Source organism: Schistocerca cancellata, chromosome 1 (assembly GCF_023864275.1).
Source record: "Schistocerca cancellata isolate TAMUIC-IGC-003103 chromosome 1, iqSchCanc2.1, whole genome shotgun sequence".
NCBI lineage: Eukaryota > Metazoa > Arthropoda > Insecta > Orthoptera > Acrididae > Schistocerca > Schistocerca cancellata.
Genome location: NC_064626.1, coordinates 256,640,274 through 256,659,445, shown reverse-complemented (window position 1 = coordinate 256,659,445; position 19,172 = coordinate 256,640,274). Strand labels below are relative to the sequence as shown.

The 19,172-nt window shown below is 38.3% G+C and overlaps 1 protein-coding gene across 2 annotated transcripts in view; it reads right to left on the bottom strand.

The window, feature by feature from the left end:
* The window catches only part of LOC126170733 (probable ATP-dependent RNA helicase DHX34), a 220,975-nt gene that overhangs the window by 22,533 nt on the left and 179,270 nt on the right, over positions 1–19,172 (bottom strand). For both annotated transcript variants that reach the window (XM_049920748.1, XM_049920749.1), the window contains exons 16-18: positions 16,348–16,469; positions 15,998–16,235; positions 10,334–10,461 (exon numbers count right to left, since the gene is read on the bottom strand). In XM_049920748.1, coding sequence (XP_049776705.1) covers positions 10,334–10,461; positions 15,998–16,235; positions 16,348–16,469 — 488 coding nt within the window. The remainder of the gene's footprint in view (positions 1–10,333; positions 10,462–15,997; positions 16,236–16,347; positions 16,470–19,172) is intronic.

Sequence of the window (19,172 nt, the reverse complement as noted above, 5' to 3'; positions counted from 1 at the left end):
ATTTACTTAGAGTATAAGTACCAACAACTGGCATAATGGTGAGCTCCAAGGTCAAATCTCTATTTACTAGCACCCTAGTAACAGGTACCATGAACATCATTGGGGATAAATCTGCTCCAGAAATTTTTGACCTGATTGAGTTATGCTTGCAGTTGAGTTATTTTCAATATACGGGGGAGTTTTAGCTATGGGCTCAGCTCTGTCGGCTGTAAAGCTGACATTTTTTTGGAGGATTTTGAAGAAATGTGGAACTAAAACCATCTTGCCGGGTCTGCTATGTGGATGACATGTTTCTTGTATAACCATGTGGCAGGAAAGAGCTAGAAAAATGCTACAATTTTTTGAACAACAATTATCCAACTATCAGATTCACCATGGAGATGAAGAGTGAGATAGGCCCCCTGTTTTGAGATGTGGTGGCCAACAGAAGGCCTGACAATACTCTAGCCCACAGATTTTATAGAAAACTTACCAACACCAACAAATATCTAGATGCTGTATCACACCACTACCCAGCCCAGACGCAAACTGCTCTGAACACTGATTTTCCAGGAATTCTGAACCAGTGACAGAGCTTGCGATCAAAGCTAGATATCCTTAGGGAAAGAGTGATGGCCAGTGGCCATGATAACCTCTCCATAAATAGGGCCTTCTAATGAAGTGGTAATAATAATAATAATAATAATAATAATAATAATAATAATAATAATAATAAATTTCAGCTGACATATATAGAATACAAAGACACAAATACAGACATTAGACCATTCTTGCATAGACCGCCAAATAACCCACAAGTCGAAACAACAATAAAAACTATCAACACAATCATACACAACAAAATAAATGAAAACACAACTATGGAAGAGTTACAACTACTGGTTTATATAGGAGCACTCACTACACTAAATATACACACTAGGTAGAGATCAGAACCAACCAACACACAGAAGAAACCCACAAAACCAGCACGGCAACACAGGCTACAGACCAGAATAGAAAAACTGAGAAAAGACATTGGACAGTTAACACAATTTATAAGAAATGAAATGTCAGAAAAAAAAAAAAAAAAAAAAATAAAGAACGAAAAAGGTTAGGTAAAATATCACAACAAGAAGAAATAGAGCAATTAGATGAAAAGAAGCAGAAATTACAAGTATTGGCCAAACGACTTAGAAGATACAAAAAAAGTGAAAATAGAAGGAAACAAAACCAAACATTCAACACAAACCAAAAGAAATTTTACCAGACAATAGATAACACACACATTAAAATAGACAATCCACCAAGCATAACAGACATGGAACACTCCTGGGGCAACATATGGTCAAACCCGGTACAACATAACAGGCATGCACGGTGGATACAAGCAGAAACAGACACATACAAGATGATACCACAAATGCCTGAAGTGATAATTTTGCAATAAGAAGTCACCCAAGCAATTAATTCTACTCACAATTGGAAAGCCCCTGGAAAAGATAAAATAGCAAATTTCTGGCTAAAGAAGTTCACCTCAACACATTCACATCTAACTAAATTATTTAACAATATGGTTATAATAGAAGGAAACATTCCACGAAGGAAAAATATACCTAAAAACAAAGATGATGTGACTTACCAAATGAAAGTGCTGGCAGGTCGACAGACACACAAACGAACACAAACATACACACAAAATTCAAGCTTTCGCAACAAACTGTTGACTCATCAGGAAAGAGGGAAGGAGAGGGAAAGACGAAAGGATGTGGGTTTTAAGGGAGAGGGTAAGGAGTCATTCCAGTCCCGGGAGCGGAAAGACTTACCTTAGGGGGAAAAAAGGACGGGTATACACTCGCACACACACACATATCCATCCACACATATACAGACACAAGCAGACATATTTAAAGACCATTAAATATGTCTGCTTGTGTCTGTATATGTGTGGATGGATATGTGTGTGTGTGCGAGTGTATACCCATCCTTTTTTCCCCCTAAGGTAAGTCTTTCCGCTCCCGGGAGTGGAATGACTCCTTACCCTCTCCCTTAAAACCCACATCCTTTCGTCTTTCCCTCTCCTTCCCTCTTTCCTGATGAGGCAACAGTTTGTTGCGAAAGCTTGAATTTTGTGTGTATGTTTGTGTTCGTTTGTGTGTCTGTCGACCTGCCAGCACTTTCATTTGGTAAGTCACATCATCTTTGTTTTTAGGTATAAATTATTTAACAGTTACATTTCAGACCCATACACATTCCCTGATGCACTTACACATGGAATAACTTATCTGAAACCTAAAGATCAAGCAGACACAGCAAACCCAGCTAAATATCGCCCCATAACATGCCTACCAACAATATACAAAATATTAACTACAGTCATTACACAGAAATTAATGACTCATACAACACAGAACAATATCGCCCCATAACATGCCTACCAACAATATACAAAATATTAACTACAGTCATTACACAGAAATTAATGACTCATACAACACAGAACAAAATTATAAATGAAGAACAAAAAGGCTGTTGCAGGAGCACGAGGATGTAAAGAGCAACTGATAATAGATGCAGAGGTGACATATCAAGCTAAAACTAAACAAAGGTCACTACATTACGCATACATTGATTACCAAAAAGCTTTTGATAGTGTACCCCACTCATGGTTACTACAAATATTGAAAATATACAAAGCAGATCCTAAATTGATACAGTTCCTAAACATAGTAATGAAAAATTGGAAAACCACACTTAATATCCAAACAAATTCAAATAATATCACATCACAGCCAATACAGATTAAGCGTGGAATATACCAAGGAGGCTCATTAAGTCCTTTCTGGTTCTGCCTTGCTCTGAACCCACTATCCAACATGCTAAATAATACAAATTATGGATACAATATTACTGGAACATACCCACACAAAATCACACATTTGCTATACATGGATGATCTAAAACTACTGGCAGCAACAAATCAACAACTCAACCAATTACTAAAGATAACAGAAGTATTCAGCAATGATATAAATATGGCTTTTGGAATGGACAAATGTAAGAAAAATAGCATAGTCAAGGGAAAACACACTAAACAAGAAGATTACATATTGGATAACCACAGCAACTGCATAGAAGGGATGGAAAAAACAGATGCCTATAAATATCTAGGATACAGACAAAAAATAGGAACAGATAATACAAATATTAAAGAAGAACTAAAAGAAAAACATAGACAAAGACTAACAAAAATACTGAAAACAGAATTGACAGCAAGAAACAAGACAAAAGCTATAAATACTTATGCTATACCAATATTGACCTACTCATTTGGAGTAGTGAAATGGAGTAACACAGACCTAGAAGCACTCAATACACATACACGATCACAATGCCCAAATATAGAATACATCACATACATTCAGCAACAGAAAGATTCACATTAAGCAGGAAGGAAGGAGGAAGGGGATTTATCGATATAAAAAACCTACATTATGGACAGGTAGACAATTTAAGAAAATTCTTTCTAGAACGAGCAGAAAGTAGCAAAATAAACAAAGCAATCACTCACATAAATTCATCGGCTGCACCACTGCATTTTCATAACCACTTCTACAGCCCTTTAGATCACATAACATCAACAGATACGAAGAAAGTAAATTGGAAAAAGAAAACACTACATGGCAAGCACCCGTATCATCTAACACAGCCACACATAGATCAAGATGCATCCAACACATGGCTAAGAAAAGGCAATATATACAGTGAGACGGAAGGATTCATGATTGCAATACAGGATCAAACAATAAACACCAGATATTACAGCAAGCATATTATTAAAGATCCCAATACCACAACAGATAAATGCAGACTTTGCAAACAACAAATAGAAACAGTAGATCACATCACAAGCGGATGTACAATACTAGCAAATACAGAATACCCCAGAAGACATGACAATGTAGCAAAAATAATACATCAACAGCTTGCCTTACAACATAAACTTACAAAACAACATGTTCCCACATACAAGTATGCACCACAAAATGTACTGGAGAATGATGAATACAAATTATACTGGAACAGAACCATTATAACAGATAAAACAACACCACATAACAAACCTGACATCATACTCACCAATAAAAAGAAGAAATTAACACAACTAATCGAAATATCCATACCCAATACAACAAATATACGAAAGAAAACAGGAGAAAAAATTGAAAAATACATCCAACTGGCTGAGGAAGTCCAGGACATGCGGCATCAGGATAAAGTTGACATTATACCAATTATACTATCAACTACAGGAGTCATACCACACAATATCCACCAGTACATCAATGCAATACAGCTACATCGAAACTTATATATACAACTACAGAAATCCGTAATTATTGATACATGTTCAATTACCCGAAAGTTCCTAAATGCAATTTAACATATACCGCACAGTTAAAAGGAAGTCACGCTTGATCAAGGTCTGCGTCACTTTCCATTTTTGACCAGACATAACATCTGAGAAAAGAAAGAAATAATAATACAAATAAGAAGAACGAGTAACCTCCTGCACATTCTATAAAATTACTGTTTTTGTCTAGAGTAACTGAATTCATATACAGATCCTCCAGAAGAATGGTTTAATGACTTCATTTTTTAGTCAACACAAGATAAAAGACTTCTTCTGACCCACAACAGATGTGCCTCACCACTACCACAATGCGGGAATATTTGAAGATATGTGTGGTTGTGGCACAGTACATTTTGATGGAACTGGAAGGACAGTAAAAGAAAGTGTTAAAGAGCAAGAACACTATATGTTTAGGACAGAAGTTAAGATGAGCAATAGCAGAGCAGTAAGAACAATCTAATCAGGTTATGGATTTTAAGAATATACGCATGCTAGACACGTAAAGCACAAGAAAAGTCCTTGAAACAGTCGAAATACCAAAGAATGAGGGAGGGAAGAAGGGGGGAGGGATGAATTTAGTACAATTTGGACTGTATTATATGTAAGATAATAATACACAATCAGTTTCTTCTGAAGTAACATCTCAAAATCATATAAATATCACTCATAAGACATTTCAATCTGTTAAGCTTATTAGAACAAAAATTCTCAGACCACAGAGTTCTTATATATCACGTATGCAAAAAATGTTTTGACAAACAGCAGCACATGATGTCTATTCAAAAAATTCCAGTATATCTGTAATTTCATCCCAATGGTATGTTGGAGTGAAATGTGGTTGGCATCCCCGCACACACCTATGTTTAATGTATAACTTGCAGAAGTTTCATTGTTGTATGTCTGTTAGTTATTGTTCAGTGCTGTAGTGAGTCGAATGTTGTGTTGCACAGTTTGCAAATTTCGAGATGGCAGAGTTAGGGAAGTAACATGTCTGCTCAAATTTTGCATGAACCTCATGGAAACCTTTACAGGTGCACACCAAATGATGCAGAAAGCCTATGGTGATGAGTACTTAGACCGTGCCAGGTGTTATGAATGGTTCACATGGTTTTAAAATGGCCAGATGGAAGTTAAAGATGACCCTTGTTCAGGAAATTGAAGACAGACTGTCCAAGAGATTGCAGAAGAATGTAACATTTCAGTTGAATCATGTCATGAAATCCTGACACAGCATCTTGGAATCCATCATGTTGCCACGAAGTTCGTCTCATGGCTCATGCTTCAAGGCCAGAAAGACATTCACTTCACAATCTGTGAAGGGTTTTTGGATCTTGCAAATGAGAATGAATGTTCCTTAAGAGAATCATAAATGGTCATGAGATGTGGGTCCACAGTTATGACATTGAGACCAGTGTACAACCTCCACAATGGGTTGGGAAAGGTTCTCCAAGACCAAAAACAGCTCATCAGGTTAGGTCAAATGTCAAAGCCATGCTGATAGTTTTCTTTGGCTCTTTGAAGGATTAGTTCATCATGAATTCATGTCACTGGGACAAACTATTAATCAATGGTACTATCAGGATGTGTTGCAACACCTGCGAGAAAATGTGAGAAGGAAACGGCCTGAAATGTGGCGAGACAATACCTGACTTCTGCAGCACAATAACGCACCTGCACATTCATCCCTGTTGCATGACTATTGCACAAAAAATGAAATCACTGTTGAGCCGTGGCGGCTTGGTTTGCTGGCCTAACTACCTCTGGCACCGGTATCGACAGTCACCTGCCTTGTGCCTGGCAGGGGGGTTTTGGTTGGGCCGATTTGGGTTTGACAATACATGTACCCCAGCCTGATCGCTGAGCGACTTGTCAAATGTTGGACAGCCACTAAAGAAGGTGATGAAGATCGTGCTCTGGAGCTCTGTTGACAGGGGCCTCCTTCTGTTATTTGAAAAGGAGTTAAAAGGATAATTGACAGTGGGGAGAGTGCACCATAACATACTGACTACTGATATTCTAGCCCTGTGGTTTTATTGTTTAAAGGAAAATTGGCACAATATTATTGTGTCTCTTGTTCAGTAAATAATACATATTTGTTTGTTCTGCAGTGTGCCTTGGCCTGAGAGTGGCCAATGGTTGCTAGTGCGTCTTCTTTGAAGCCACATGATTCTGTTAATTGCTTGTGAGCACCCGCTTGGAGTGCAATGTGATGAATTGAAGTGGTAACACTGGTGTCATGGTAATGTATCAGGTATTTGGAATGAATTTGAAATCTAACTGTGATTTAGTAAAGTGCATTTATTCTAACCTACGTTGATGTGTTTTAGTCCTAATTGAATTATGTAGGGGTACTACTGATTGAAATTTTCTGCTTTGCTTAAGCTCACCTTAACTAGTGTTTCTTAAGGCAATTTAGCAGTACTCACTCATGCCTCAGGGGTGGTTTAACTGCAACTGCTCTGTTTGTACCTGCACTTTGTCAGTTACATGTACTCGCTTTTTCATCTTACCTAGACGGAGACGTATGTACTTATTGTGTATGACAAAATCCATTCTAATTGTCTCTGTCAATCTTAACGAGTTTCCCCTGATCTGATTAAAATCCTTGTGAAGGTGTATATATCTTTAACTAATTGTTTTATCTAAGGTTACGAGTTGTATTTATCTCATTAAAGTGAGTCTCATCATTTGTGAGTGTATATTCTGTTATTGTTTATGGGCACTGCCTCGCTTGTGATTTATACTCACAATTGATTGCAAAGCATGCGAGTCTGACTTGGTGCTTGCAGCCGTGACTTCTGGGCCGCTACCTTGGCGCCATCCTGCCCAATACCTGAGGTCTAAGTTATTGCCATGGGAGTGCTCTGCTGTGTCTTCTGTCATACTTAGCAAAAGTTGAGTAGTTGTCTTGTTCCTTGGAGCTATACCTGGGTTGGGCGACTGCTGTCAGAGTTGTAGACTCTGGAGTTTAGCGGAATTAACTCACAAACTTTTGTAAATTACTGAACGATTCAAATTTCATTGTTACTGTTCATAAACTCAGATGCCTTATGTTTATTGACTACTGTTTCCTTTTGCTTATATTGGTAAATTTCAGTAGTTTGTCATTGTAAATGTTGCTATAATTCTGATGGTTTACATGTTGTTATTAATCTAGAATTTAACTGATAAGTATGTTTTTCTTAAAGAGGAGTTAATTTGGTGAAAACAATGAACTATCTGATGGGTCTCCCTTCCACGTGTTGATGTTTGATCCGTTCCTATCCTGAACCTGTTACCTGGGTTTCAATTGGTAGCAGAACAATCTGCTAGCTTAAAGGAGGGGGGGGGGATGGTTCATATTTTCCATCCTGGCTTGTTTGTCGTTTCAACTGATGTAGTTCACCTTATGTAGTTGTTAGAATATGGTATTCGTACCAGTGCACTAATTTTTCTTTGGTTTCAGAAGGTTTGCCTGCACCATGAGCTTCGGAGCTTGTCTCCGAATTTCCCACCCTGAACGTGAACATCTTTTCTACGAAATGCGAATTCATGGGATTCTCGTGGATGGAAGTGTACCCAAGTTAGTGACCCAGCTGAGTGCAGTGGTTGGTTGCCCCCTTTCACCCTCAGCAGACACCTTTGGTGGGGTACGTGACTTTCTCTCCAGCATTTCCACTGTGTTGGAGGAATTGTGTCATAATATTTCATTTCTTGAGGCAAGTCAGCCCACTCAAAACAAGTGTGTCGTCTGCAGGCACATTTAGCTCACCTAGGTAACTGTCTAACTGATCTTGGATTTATAGATCTTAAAGATTCCAATAGACAGCCTTGGTAGCAGTTTGCTGGTAGAGTCAGTGAGTTGCAGTTCAGGATAGTGCCACTGAGCTTAGAACGCGGTGGTTCGGGTTCTGAGCAGTAGTTTCTTGGGTCATTTTGGTAAAATACCAAACCCCATCAGTGGTCTTCTTAGTGGGATTTTGGAATTGGCAGTTAAGAGTTTACTTCAGGTCCAGCAAGTCCTTTGGTTGCTGGTATGTTTTCAGGTTCATGCTGATGTATTACGCGTGCCTCACTCTGTGATTTTGTCCTTGTTGTATCCCTTAATGAGTTTTTTATTTTTTTAGTACTGTAGTCTCTGAAGTCTCGTGGGTTGGGTTGTTAGGGGAGGAGACCAGACAGCGAGGTCATCGGTCTCATCGGATTAGGGAAGGATGGGGAAAGAAGTCGGCCATGCCCTTTCAATGGAGCCATCCTGGCATTTGCCTGGAGCAATTTAGGGAAATCACAGAAAACCTAAATCAGGATCGGCGGATGCAGGATTGAAGTGTCGAGCCGGAGCGTGAGTTTTACTGGAGGGTGCAAGGGACTTCAGAAACAGGAAGTCAGTACTTTGAACATGTGCATACGGCAGTGTCAGCTCCCAATTTGTGTGTGACTGGGGCGGAGAGCATTTCTAATGTGTTAGATGGGATGTGACCTCAGGATCACTCTCGCTTGAACTTTTCCCCTCAGCCTAGTACTTTTAATCAGTTTTGAGAGCTGATTAACTTTATACAGGCACTTTTGCTTTTAGATAAACAATGCGAGAGGGAGGGTAGAATGTGGATGTTGCCCTTGAGTAATCAACCCCCAGTGGCGTGAGTGGTAAATCGGGTTTCTGATTACAGACGGTGTTATCGATGTAAAGAGCCAGATCATTTAGTGCATGGGTGTCCTGTGTGTGTGCTCCTTGGTTCGTGCAGTTCGGTGTCATTATTAGACTACCAGAGGTATCTGGAATTCCGCCATTTGTGTAAATTCTCTTCCCTGCATCCTATCACTCAGAGATGTCATGTAGACGATGGGTGGGAGTTACCTTTAGTGGGCAAGGTGTGGGGCAGCTTGTCTGACGGGAATTTTTCTCGGCTGGTTGATCTGGTTTTGGTAAAGGATATTAAATTACCTTTACTAATGGGTTGTGATTTCAAACAGTGCTTCTGGTCTGGTCCTTGATTATGAGAGTGGTGCTATTTTCTTTAAATTTTCCCCAGTTCAAAAGATTTCCCTTTGTTCTCGCCATCACCCTTCGTGGGTTAATTTAGTTAGTAGTGACGGCACTGGGTTTGAGTTGAGTCATCTACCACTTGATCAGGCAAGGCAGGTATTTGAGCAGTTAGGACAACATTCTGATGTGTTGTGCGATAAGTTGGGTGTTACCAATCTGGCTGAATACACCATCCGCGTAGTCAACGATGTACCGGTCCGTCAGTCTCCTTACAGACTGTGCTGTCCCATCCTCTGTCCTCTCCAGACCTGGACCCTGTGGACTTTTCTTTTTATTTTCAAAGTTCAAAATTCCGTTGAAAGGACGAAGATTTGCAATGACAGATGAGATAAAAGAAAATTCACAGACGGAGCTTCACAAGATCCAGTAAGAGGCATAGCAAGATTGCTTCCGGAAGTGAAAATGACATTGGGAGCAATGTATCAACTGTGGAGGAAAGTATTTTGAAGGAGATCATGCACAATAAGTAAAAGATAAGAGAAGAAAAATTTTGTGGACTAAGTTCTGGAATTTTTTTAACAGACCTCGTAAAACTTTTTAAAACTTTTAATTTAAAAGCTATTAATATTAGCACCATTTCTATCTGCAGAATGAAGTTCAGATTTCTCTGCAACCTGCAACTTTCCAATATATTACCAAAATGTTGTTACTCACGTATAAATAGAATACATAATAATATTTAAAACTAATTCACAGCTCAAGAGCCTTGTCTTTAATAAAATCATTCCCTGCGAAAAGCAGTTGAAATTCTGGTGGTGATTTTTCTCTTGAGGGATCTCTCCCTCAAATAGTTCTATATGCAAATTATGACTATGAGGAGGAAGGCAGAAAGGGCTCTTCCTTATGTATGATTTATCTTCACAGTATGAAGTAATATAATGAAAATATCTTAACTATAGCGTTTCTTCTCTTACCTTTTGTCTGACATGTCTCTATATGTTCCAACCTTTCAATAGGTGATAACATTCCCGTGAGCCCACAATTTGGACAGTCAAAATCTTCCTCATCCTCCTCTTTCAGAACCTCATCTCCTTCATAAAGACTGAAATATAAAAGGAAATGTGTTTGTATAGACTTAATGCCCCAACACAAAAGTGAGTTAATTTTCATAAATTTTTTTGCAGGTAGGGTAAACAAGAGACACTAGTGGGAATTCTGTAAACAAATTTCAGATCGAGTACATGTCAAAATAGAATTTTGCTTCTTTAACTGAATCACGGTTGCAACACCGTTGTAAATACTGCCTTCTGTCCTCACAATTACTTCATCAAAGTGAAATAATTGATACTTGAGACTACAGAAATTTGTACTGGCTACAACACTGAGAGCTTTACGATAATTAGTCCCACAAATCTTAAAGGCACAACAATGACACCATATGAATATATTTTGTTTTGATCTTATAATTTGAAATAGAAAATCCCTGAATTTCATTCTGAAATTTTTGATAATATTAATGACCACATGACAAGAAATAAAATATTGTTCACACTGGTATATGGATGTAGTTTTTCTTTGGAAATGGCTGTACCACAAAGCAAGACCAGTTTAAGATCGCAGCTCTCTACTTTGACAACTGAGTGTTAAGGCTTTCCTACAAGCTGTTTCATATAGACAAATCAAAAACTCATAAACAGCAGTATCAAAAACGTGTTATTTTATTAATGATGTTTTTCAATTTCACACAGGGTTTTCAGTATGGCTCAGTTAATACTAGTGCATCCTTCATGTCCAGTGATCAAACCATTTCTACCAATGAGCTTTCTATTCTTGTCATATGAATCCAACAAAATGTTCTCCAGGAAGCGCCTGACTTTTACTTTGTCTATCACATGTGACAAAACTGTGTGCTTAACTGAGATTACTTTGCTCTTCACATGAGAGAACAGAATGTATCATGTGGAATGATACTGGGTTTATGGACAGGAAACTCTATAAACCTTCAGCTTAGTATGTGTTATTAACTGTAGTCTGTGCCCACAAGTAACAAATGCTGTTGTTGTTATTGTGGTTTTCAGTCCACAGACTGGTTTGATGCAGCTCTCCATGCTACTCTATCCTGTGCAAGCTTCTTCATCTCCCCTACCTACATCCTTCTGAATCTGTTTAGTGTATTCATCTCTGGGTCTCCCTCTACAGTTTTTTTCCTCCGTGCTGCCCTCCAATACTAAATTGGTGATCCCTTGATGCCTCAGAATATGTCCTACCAACTGATCCCTTCTTCTAGTCAAGGTGTGCCACAAATTTCTCTTCTCCCCAATTCTATTCAATACCTTCTCATTAGTTATGTGATCTACCCATCTAATCTTCAGCATTCTTCTGTAGCGCCACATTTTGAAATCTTCTATTCTCTTTTTGTCTAAACTATTTATCATCCACATTTCGCTTCCATACATGGCTACACTCCATACAAATACTTTCAGAAAAGACTTCCTGACACTTAAATCTATACTCGATGTTAACAAATTTCTCTTCTTCAAAAACACTTTCCTTCCCATTACCAGGCTACATTTTATAACCTCTCTACTTCGACCATCATCAGTTATTTTGCTCCCCAAATAGCAAAACTCATTTACTACTTAAGCATCTCATTTCCTAATCTAATATCCTTAGCATCACCCGATATAACTTCTTTTATCTCATCACACATTTCATCAATCTCTTCGTCATCTGTGGAGCTAGTTGGCATATAAACTTGTACTACTGTGTTGGGTGTGGGCTTCGTGTCAACCTTGGCCACAATAATGTGTCCACCATGCTGTTTGTAGTAGCTTACTCACACTCCTATTTTTTTTATTCATTATTAAACCTACTCCTGCGTTCCCCTTATTTGATTTTGTATTTACAGCCCTGTATTCACCTGCCACCGAAGTCTTGTTCCTCCTGCCACCGAACTTCTCTAATTCCCAATACACCTAACTTTAACCTATCCATTTCCTTTTTAAATTTTCTAACCTACCTGCCCGATTAAGGGATCTGACATTCCACGCTCCGACCCATAGAATGCCAGTTTTCTTTCTCCTGATAACAATGGCCTCCTGAGTAGTGCCTGCCCAGATGTCCGAATGGGGGACTATTTTACCTCCGGATCATATTACCCAAGAGGACGCCATCATCATTTAACCACACAGTAAAGCTACATGCCCTCGGGAAAAATTATGGCTGTAGTTTCCCCTTGCTTTCAGCCATTCGCAGTACCAGCACCCCAAGGCCGTTTTGGTTAGTGTTACAAGGCCAAATCAGTCAGTCATCCAGGCTGCTGCCCCTATTCAGCAACCACACGTTTGTCTGGCCCCTCAACAGATACCCCTCCGTTGAGGTTGCACCTACAGTACGGCTATCTGTATCGCTGAGGCATGCAAGCCTCCCCACCAACAGCAGGGTGCATGGTTCATGGGGGGTGGGGTGGGGGGGTGGTAAGTCACAAATTTGAGCACAAATTTAGCGAAGGAAAGTTGCTACTCACCATATAGCGGAGATGCTGAGTCACAGATAGGAACAACAAAAAGTTTCTCACAATTATAGCTTTCAGCCATTAAGGCCTTTTTCAACAATTCACACACACACACACACACACACACACACACACACACACACACACACACACACACACACACACACAGATATATGACTCTATTGTTGAAAAAGGCCTTGATGGCCAAAAGCTGTAATTGTGAGAATCTTTTTGTTGCGCCTATCTGTGACTCAGCATCTCTGCTGTATGATGAGAAGCAACTTTCCTTCTCTAATATAGTTACATTACATCCTGGATTTTCCACTGTTTGAAATGTGAGCACAAAATAAGCTGTCATGACATAAACGATAATTTTCAGCTCAAAAATGTAAACCTGTTGGATGTTAGTGCACAAATTATCAATAGAAACAGTCACAAAACTGTGCCAATGTTTTGGAATTTAAATCATTTAAGGGATGGGACCACTTGTGTGACTGTCATCTGCATTTTCATTAGCATGTATTCCACAACTACACTAACGGTGAATGAAAGCCTCATTATATTCACCCATACAGATTTGTATGAACAGTCACTGGACAAATATTTAAACAGCCTTTTATATGGTAAAACTGTTATTGGCTTTATCAAACAATGGAAAATCCTGGATGGAATGTAACAATACCAGAGAAAGAAAGTTGCTACTCACCATATAGCAGAGATGCTGAGTCATGATGGGCACAACATAAAGATTCACACAATTATAGCTTTCGGCTATTAAGGCCTTTATCAGCAGTAGACACGCACACACACACTCACTCACGCAAACGCAACTTGTACACACGTCAACAATCTCAGAGAACAGTAGTTTCAGTTCTCTGAGACTGCAGACGTGCATGCAAGTGTACTGCTGACAAAGGCTTTAATGGCCGAAAACCATAATTGTGTGAATCTTTTTGTTGTGCCTATCGCAACTCAGCATCTCCGCTATATGGTGAGTAGCAACTTTCCTTCTCTGGTATTGTTATTGGCTTTATGAAAGATAAGACTGTATCTCGTGACATTCAAATGTCTTCTGGCCCAAAACACATTCTCTGGGACTTGTGCTATAACTATATGTGGAGTACAGCAAAGACACTGAGCTTCCTGCACAGGAGGTGTTTCTGGTAAACTTTTGAATGAAATCTAACACCATATGGAAAAGTTAATTGCCTTCCAATTTTAAGCTGGGCAATATTGTGACAACTACCCACTGCACAGGGTGAATGAGAATAATCTGCATATCTTATCCTGCGACCTACAGTGCTGGTAGGTCCTATCTCAATATGGCTGAACTTTTCACAGACTACTTCCATTCTGCAAATAAGCTGTGGGCCATCACCGTCTGAAGTATTACATCAGCAGATATAACTTATTAGACTATCAATGTTAATTTTATAAAGGATAAGAAAGCATATATCTTTGCAGATTTGAAACAGTTCTCCTCCAGCTCTAATTAAGTTTGTTACCTCTATAAATTCCTGGAATACATTCAAGCTGCTTCGTCCATGTTTGGAGTGTGGATTGGGAGGACAAAGGATACTTCTGTCTTCTCAAATAATAGTATGGTTTTGAAGAAACCAAAGCATATTACAAAAGCTGCCTTTCCAGTCAACTATGTGTCAAACTAGGCACTATTTTAATCAGTAATACATGCTATAATAATGTCAAAGGTATAAAGGAGGTCACTTCGATGTATTGTGTTCTATTGTTCAGCATGTCGAAGTGAATTTGTGCCACTTAGTACATTTGAAGTAGCTGGCATGGTGTATCTTTCAATGCATGAACATTGGCAGTTCATTGGGAGGTCAAACAATAAATTGTGAGTCTGCTACAAAAGAAATCACAGATCATCACTGGTTATCATGATATGCCTGAATGGCTAGGTACTTTGGTGGAGTCCGAACAAGTTTACACAAATATCCCTTAATGTGACATAACTGTTACTTATTAACTTGAATAACATGTCTGATGTGTAACAGTACTACATATTGTTGCAATCACCCACCCCCAATCCCTTTCTCTGCCTCCCACTTCTCTCTCCCTCTACCCATCCCATTCAACGCAATCCCCACCAGAACATAATCCACCTGTCGAAATACAGCATTGTGCATCCACACGGTGCCATGTGGGGGAATAGGAGTGTGCAGGCATGCATGTGTATGTGTGCGTGAGTGTGTTTTCTGTGTGAATTTGTATTCTACCTCGGAAAAGGATTACTCCGAAAGCTAGCAAGTTTCTTTTATTTCTGTGTGTGCCAATAGAGAACTCAATGCGTCTGCTTTTCAGTGAGTGGTCTCCATTAATCCAAAAGTATTTACATTCATTTTAATGGTATTCATGTTAATCCGAGATTTATTATAAACAGCAAACATACGCAACTGCAAGAAATGTTAAAGCCGGCTGTGCAATGTACTGCTACTGTGAGCAGCCTCATTCTATTTTTAAGCTTACTATTATACGATGCTTCCAGCTTGACAGTAGTAGTTTAAAACTGTGCCACAGCTAAAAGATATAACTGTTTATGATCAGTGCAAAAAATACACCGAGAAATTACCATATGGTCACTGCTCAGTGTAACGAAGAACTGAATTCCACCACACTGCCAGCTCCCTGGTGGCATCAGGGTGCACTAGTCAATGGCAGTGTATTAGCTGAGAGTGGCCTGCCAGTTAAATTTCTACCTCCCTTGGCCTTTTGCATAACTCCAGCAAGGTAGCCCAGTTCTTAGGACCACTGCCAGTAAAAGGCAAGGTTCTGTGTTTGAATCCTGGTCCGACACACAGTTTTAATCTACCAGGAATTTTTTACCGTGTTTCTGGCACCACATTTCTGGATACTGAACCTAATCTTGTTCTACTGATAAGAAATCTGTATTTTAATAAATTATTTTTCTCGTATTTGCTTTCCGTCTGTAGTCTGTATGCCTAAGTGACATTTTGGTTTATAATTTGAATGAAATATTGCTGCTCATTTCAAAAATATGTCTTTAGTTTTATCAGATTAAAACACTGGTATTTGTCATTTGTAATGGGTATTCCATGAATTAAAATTTATGTGTTAGACCAGAGAGGTTTACACAAATTACCAGTTATAGGTGATGTTGGTTGTCATACGGATACCACCCTTCTCCTCGTGAGGACAAGGTTGCCATTCATGGTCAAATGGGTTTCTGCCCATAAGTAACTCAGAGTTACAGTCTGGCCCGATGTACAGGACCTTCTGGTCAGCTGCCAGTAACCTCTTTACAGAGTATGCTAGCTCTGCACGCATGAATGCAGGTAAAGCATGTGACAGCTCTGTCTCCAAGTCTGCGGATCCTGTACCTGTCAATGAGAACCATAAACTGTGATCTACTGAAAATGCTTAGATCCTCAAATAAACTTACCACATAATATGGATTAAAAAAAAAAAAAGTCAAGATGAAAGACAACATACCTTGGAGCCTAAATTCCAAAAGTTGGTCCCACTTTTTGCGTAACTGAGCTGCCCGTACCAGCAACCGCCCAGCACCTCCAGCATCAGTAAACTCCAACTGTAGCCAACCATCAAATACTAACCTGTTCAAAGAACAAAATTTGACGAAATCAGTGTCCCAGTTATAACATAAAAAAAATTCTTTAATTTGTTGCTAATACTGGAAAATAAATTGTTTCTCTTCACAAATTTAACATCTACAAGTGTGTAACAAATGCTTTTTTTTATGTGACTGTTTAGGCACAAGGCACTTCCTTTTGTTTCTTACTGAAGGGTGCAATACTGCACAAATGGTAGCTTTGCCAATGTGTGTTAAGAAAAAGATCTACAAAATGGTTCTCCAAATTTAATGCAGTAGATGACAACAATAGTGACTAGTGATTTAGGACACTGAACAGCATGGTTATACTAAAATACTGTACAACAATTGCTGAAATTGCTAGTAATCAAACACTGATAAAATGGAATACTGCTTAAAATCAGAGTCACTTTTACCTGGCACACTCTAATCTCTATGTACATTCATACTCAAATGACCACAATTTGAGTCTTTAATTTTTAAAGTTTCATTAACGGAATTACACATATTGTACAAAGGCTACAAAAGCCATAAAATATAGCTGACTTTGACAATAAATAATGGGTCAGCCAGCTACCTTGGAAATGTATTAAAATATACTTCCTGTTAGTTTAGGAAAACCAGATATTATCAAAAAATTTGAAACAATTATGACATTCATCTCACTTTATGCTACAATACAGAGCAGATTGGGAAGTAAACTGATCACTGCCCTATTGTCAGAATATGAAGTACAGTCAGTTAAAATATAACTCATGGAATAATAAGGTAAAGAATTTTCTGTATTAGTTTGCCATCATTGCATTTTGTGAATAAAACTTTCTAGATAACTATTACATTCTTCCATTATTTATTATGCCATTTCAGCTACTGCCATCCCACAGAGATCTGCAATTAGGATTAGAGGAACTTAAAGAGCAACAGGACTTTGTTATAAGAAAAAATATCAAGAAATATTTTTAAAAGTACACTCACCAAGAAGTTTGGAACCTGCAGTACAAGGTTCAGTGTCAGTATTAAAATCTACTCCTTATCAGGGTGTCACCTAACAATTAGCTCAAAAATTTGTACAAACATATAAGTAGTAGCCATCAGGTGGCACTAGTGTAGGGGATGTTGCCTTCAAATGTTAATTTCTTATTTATATTTGTGTTTATGCCTATCAAAAGACAGTCTTTCAAATATAAACATTCAAATTATAAAATAAAATTTTATAGCTGCATAGTAATCAAATTAGCTTTTCAGATGGCACCAATTAGACATGTAGAGATCATTAAACTCACAAGTATTCATTAAATCTTTGTACAAATTTCTGAGCCAACTGCTGACTGACACATCAATTAGACATTAGATCTTAATACTGACACTAAACCTTGTTCTACAGGTTCTAAGCCTTTTGGTGAGTGTATTTTTTAAAACATTTTTAACCTTTTAATTTTTTATCTTCTGTACCTTGTTGTTGTATAACAAATGCCTGTCACTCCTTATGTTCCTCTAATCTTAACTGCAGATATCAGATGATGGCAGTAGCTGACGTAGCATGATATATAATGAAAATTTTAATAGTGATCTAGATGGCTTTATTCATAAAATATAATGTACAGACAGATGCAGATAATGCACTGCAAGCTGCTGGATCTTCCTTCAAGAATAGGAAATCATGTACCACAGAGCAATATCCTACTCAAAGGCGAGCAAGAACCATTCCATTCTATTTTAGCAGATAGTATACTATGGCAGAGGAGTATAGTCCACTGATTACAGCAAACAGGAAGCTGTCACAGTGAGGATTGGACACAAATTCTTAATAGTTTTGTTCACACCCTCATTTTCATGAATTCACATATTCTCTTGTAGCCAATACAATTATACTCGCTTCCCCTGCTTATGTAGGTAGACGAGAAAGTTCTTTATGGTCTGAACTTGCTTCTCTGCTGCAAATATGTGCTGGACTGCTTGAATAGCACTCAGGGAGCTACAGCAAAATGTGGGATTTCATGGCAAAGTTGCATCTACTTTGACAATATCACGACTTCTGGAGAAACACTGAAAATTAAGTGCACAGATGACATGCATTCAATAGTAATTTTTACATGAAGTGTTACACTCTTTTTTATGAATAACTTCCTATTACGCATATGGAATGTGTAAACATGGTTGACACAAGGACAATGTTCTTTTAAGTGGAATGATCATGCATCAATGCCCTTCAAAGTGAACTGTCACATTAGAATGTCATAATAGGCCAAAATCATGCTTGTGAATAAATATATTTTAAGTGGAAAATGACTTCATGTATAAATCATTGTATGTAGGTAAAACTGCCATAACGTAAGAAATTGTGTAAAAGTCAGTGTGTTTCCATAGTTTTTTGCTGAGAAAATGTCTTCTTCCAGTACATCTGTCTCAGATAGGTATCAACTAGATGTCCTCTGAATCTTTCTGGACAGAGCAACTTCCTTTATTTTCTTGTAAATTCTTCCTCTCTTCATATCTATCAACATTCCAAACCTTCTTCCATTACTCTTTTTCCTTCTCCTTTTCCCTCCATGATTCTCTACAGCAGACAATTCCTACATGTGTCCCACCCAAGATGTTTATTTATTTATTTATTTATTTATTTATTTTTTTGTATCAACCTCATGAAGTTCCTCTCCTCTCATACCCTACTCAGCACCTCCTCATTTCTCATTCTGTTGATTCATTT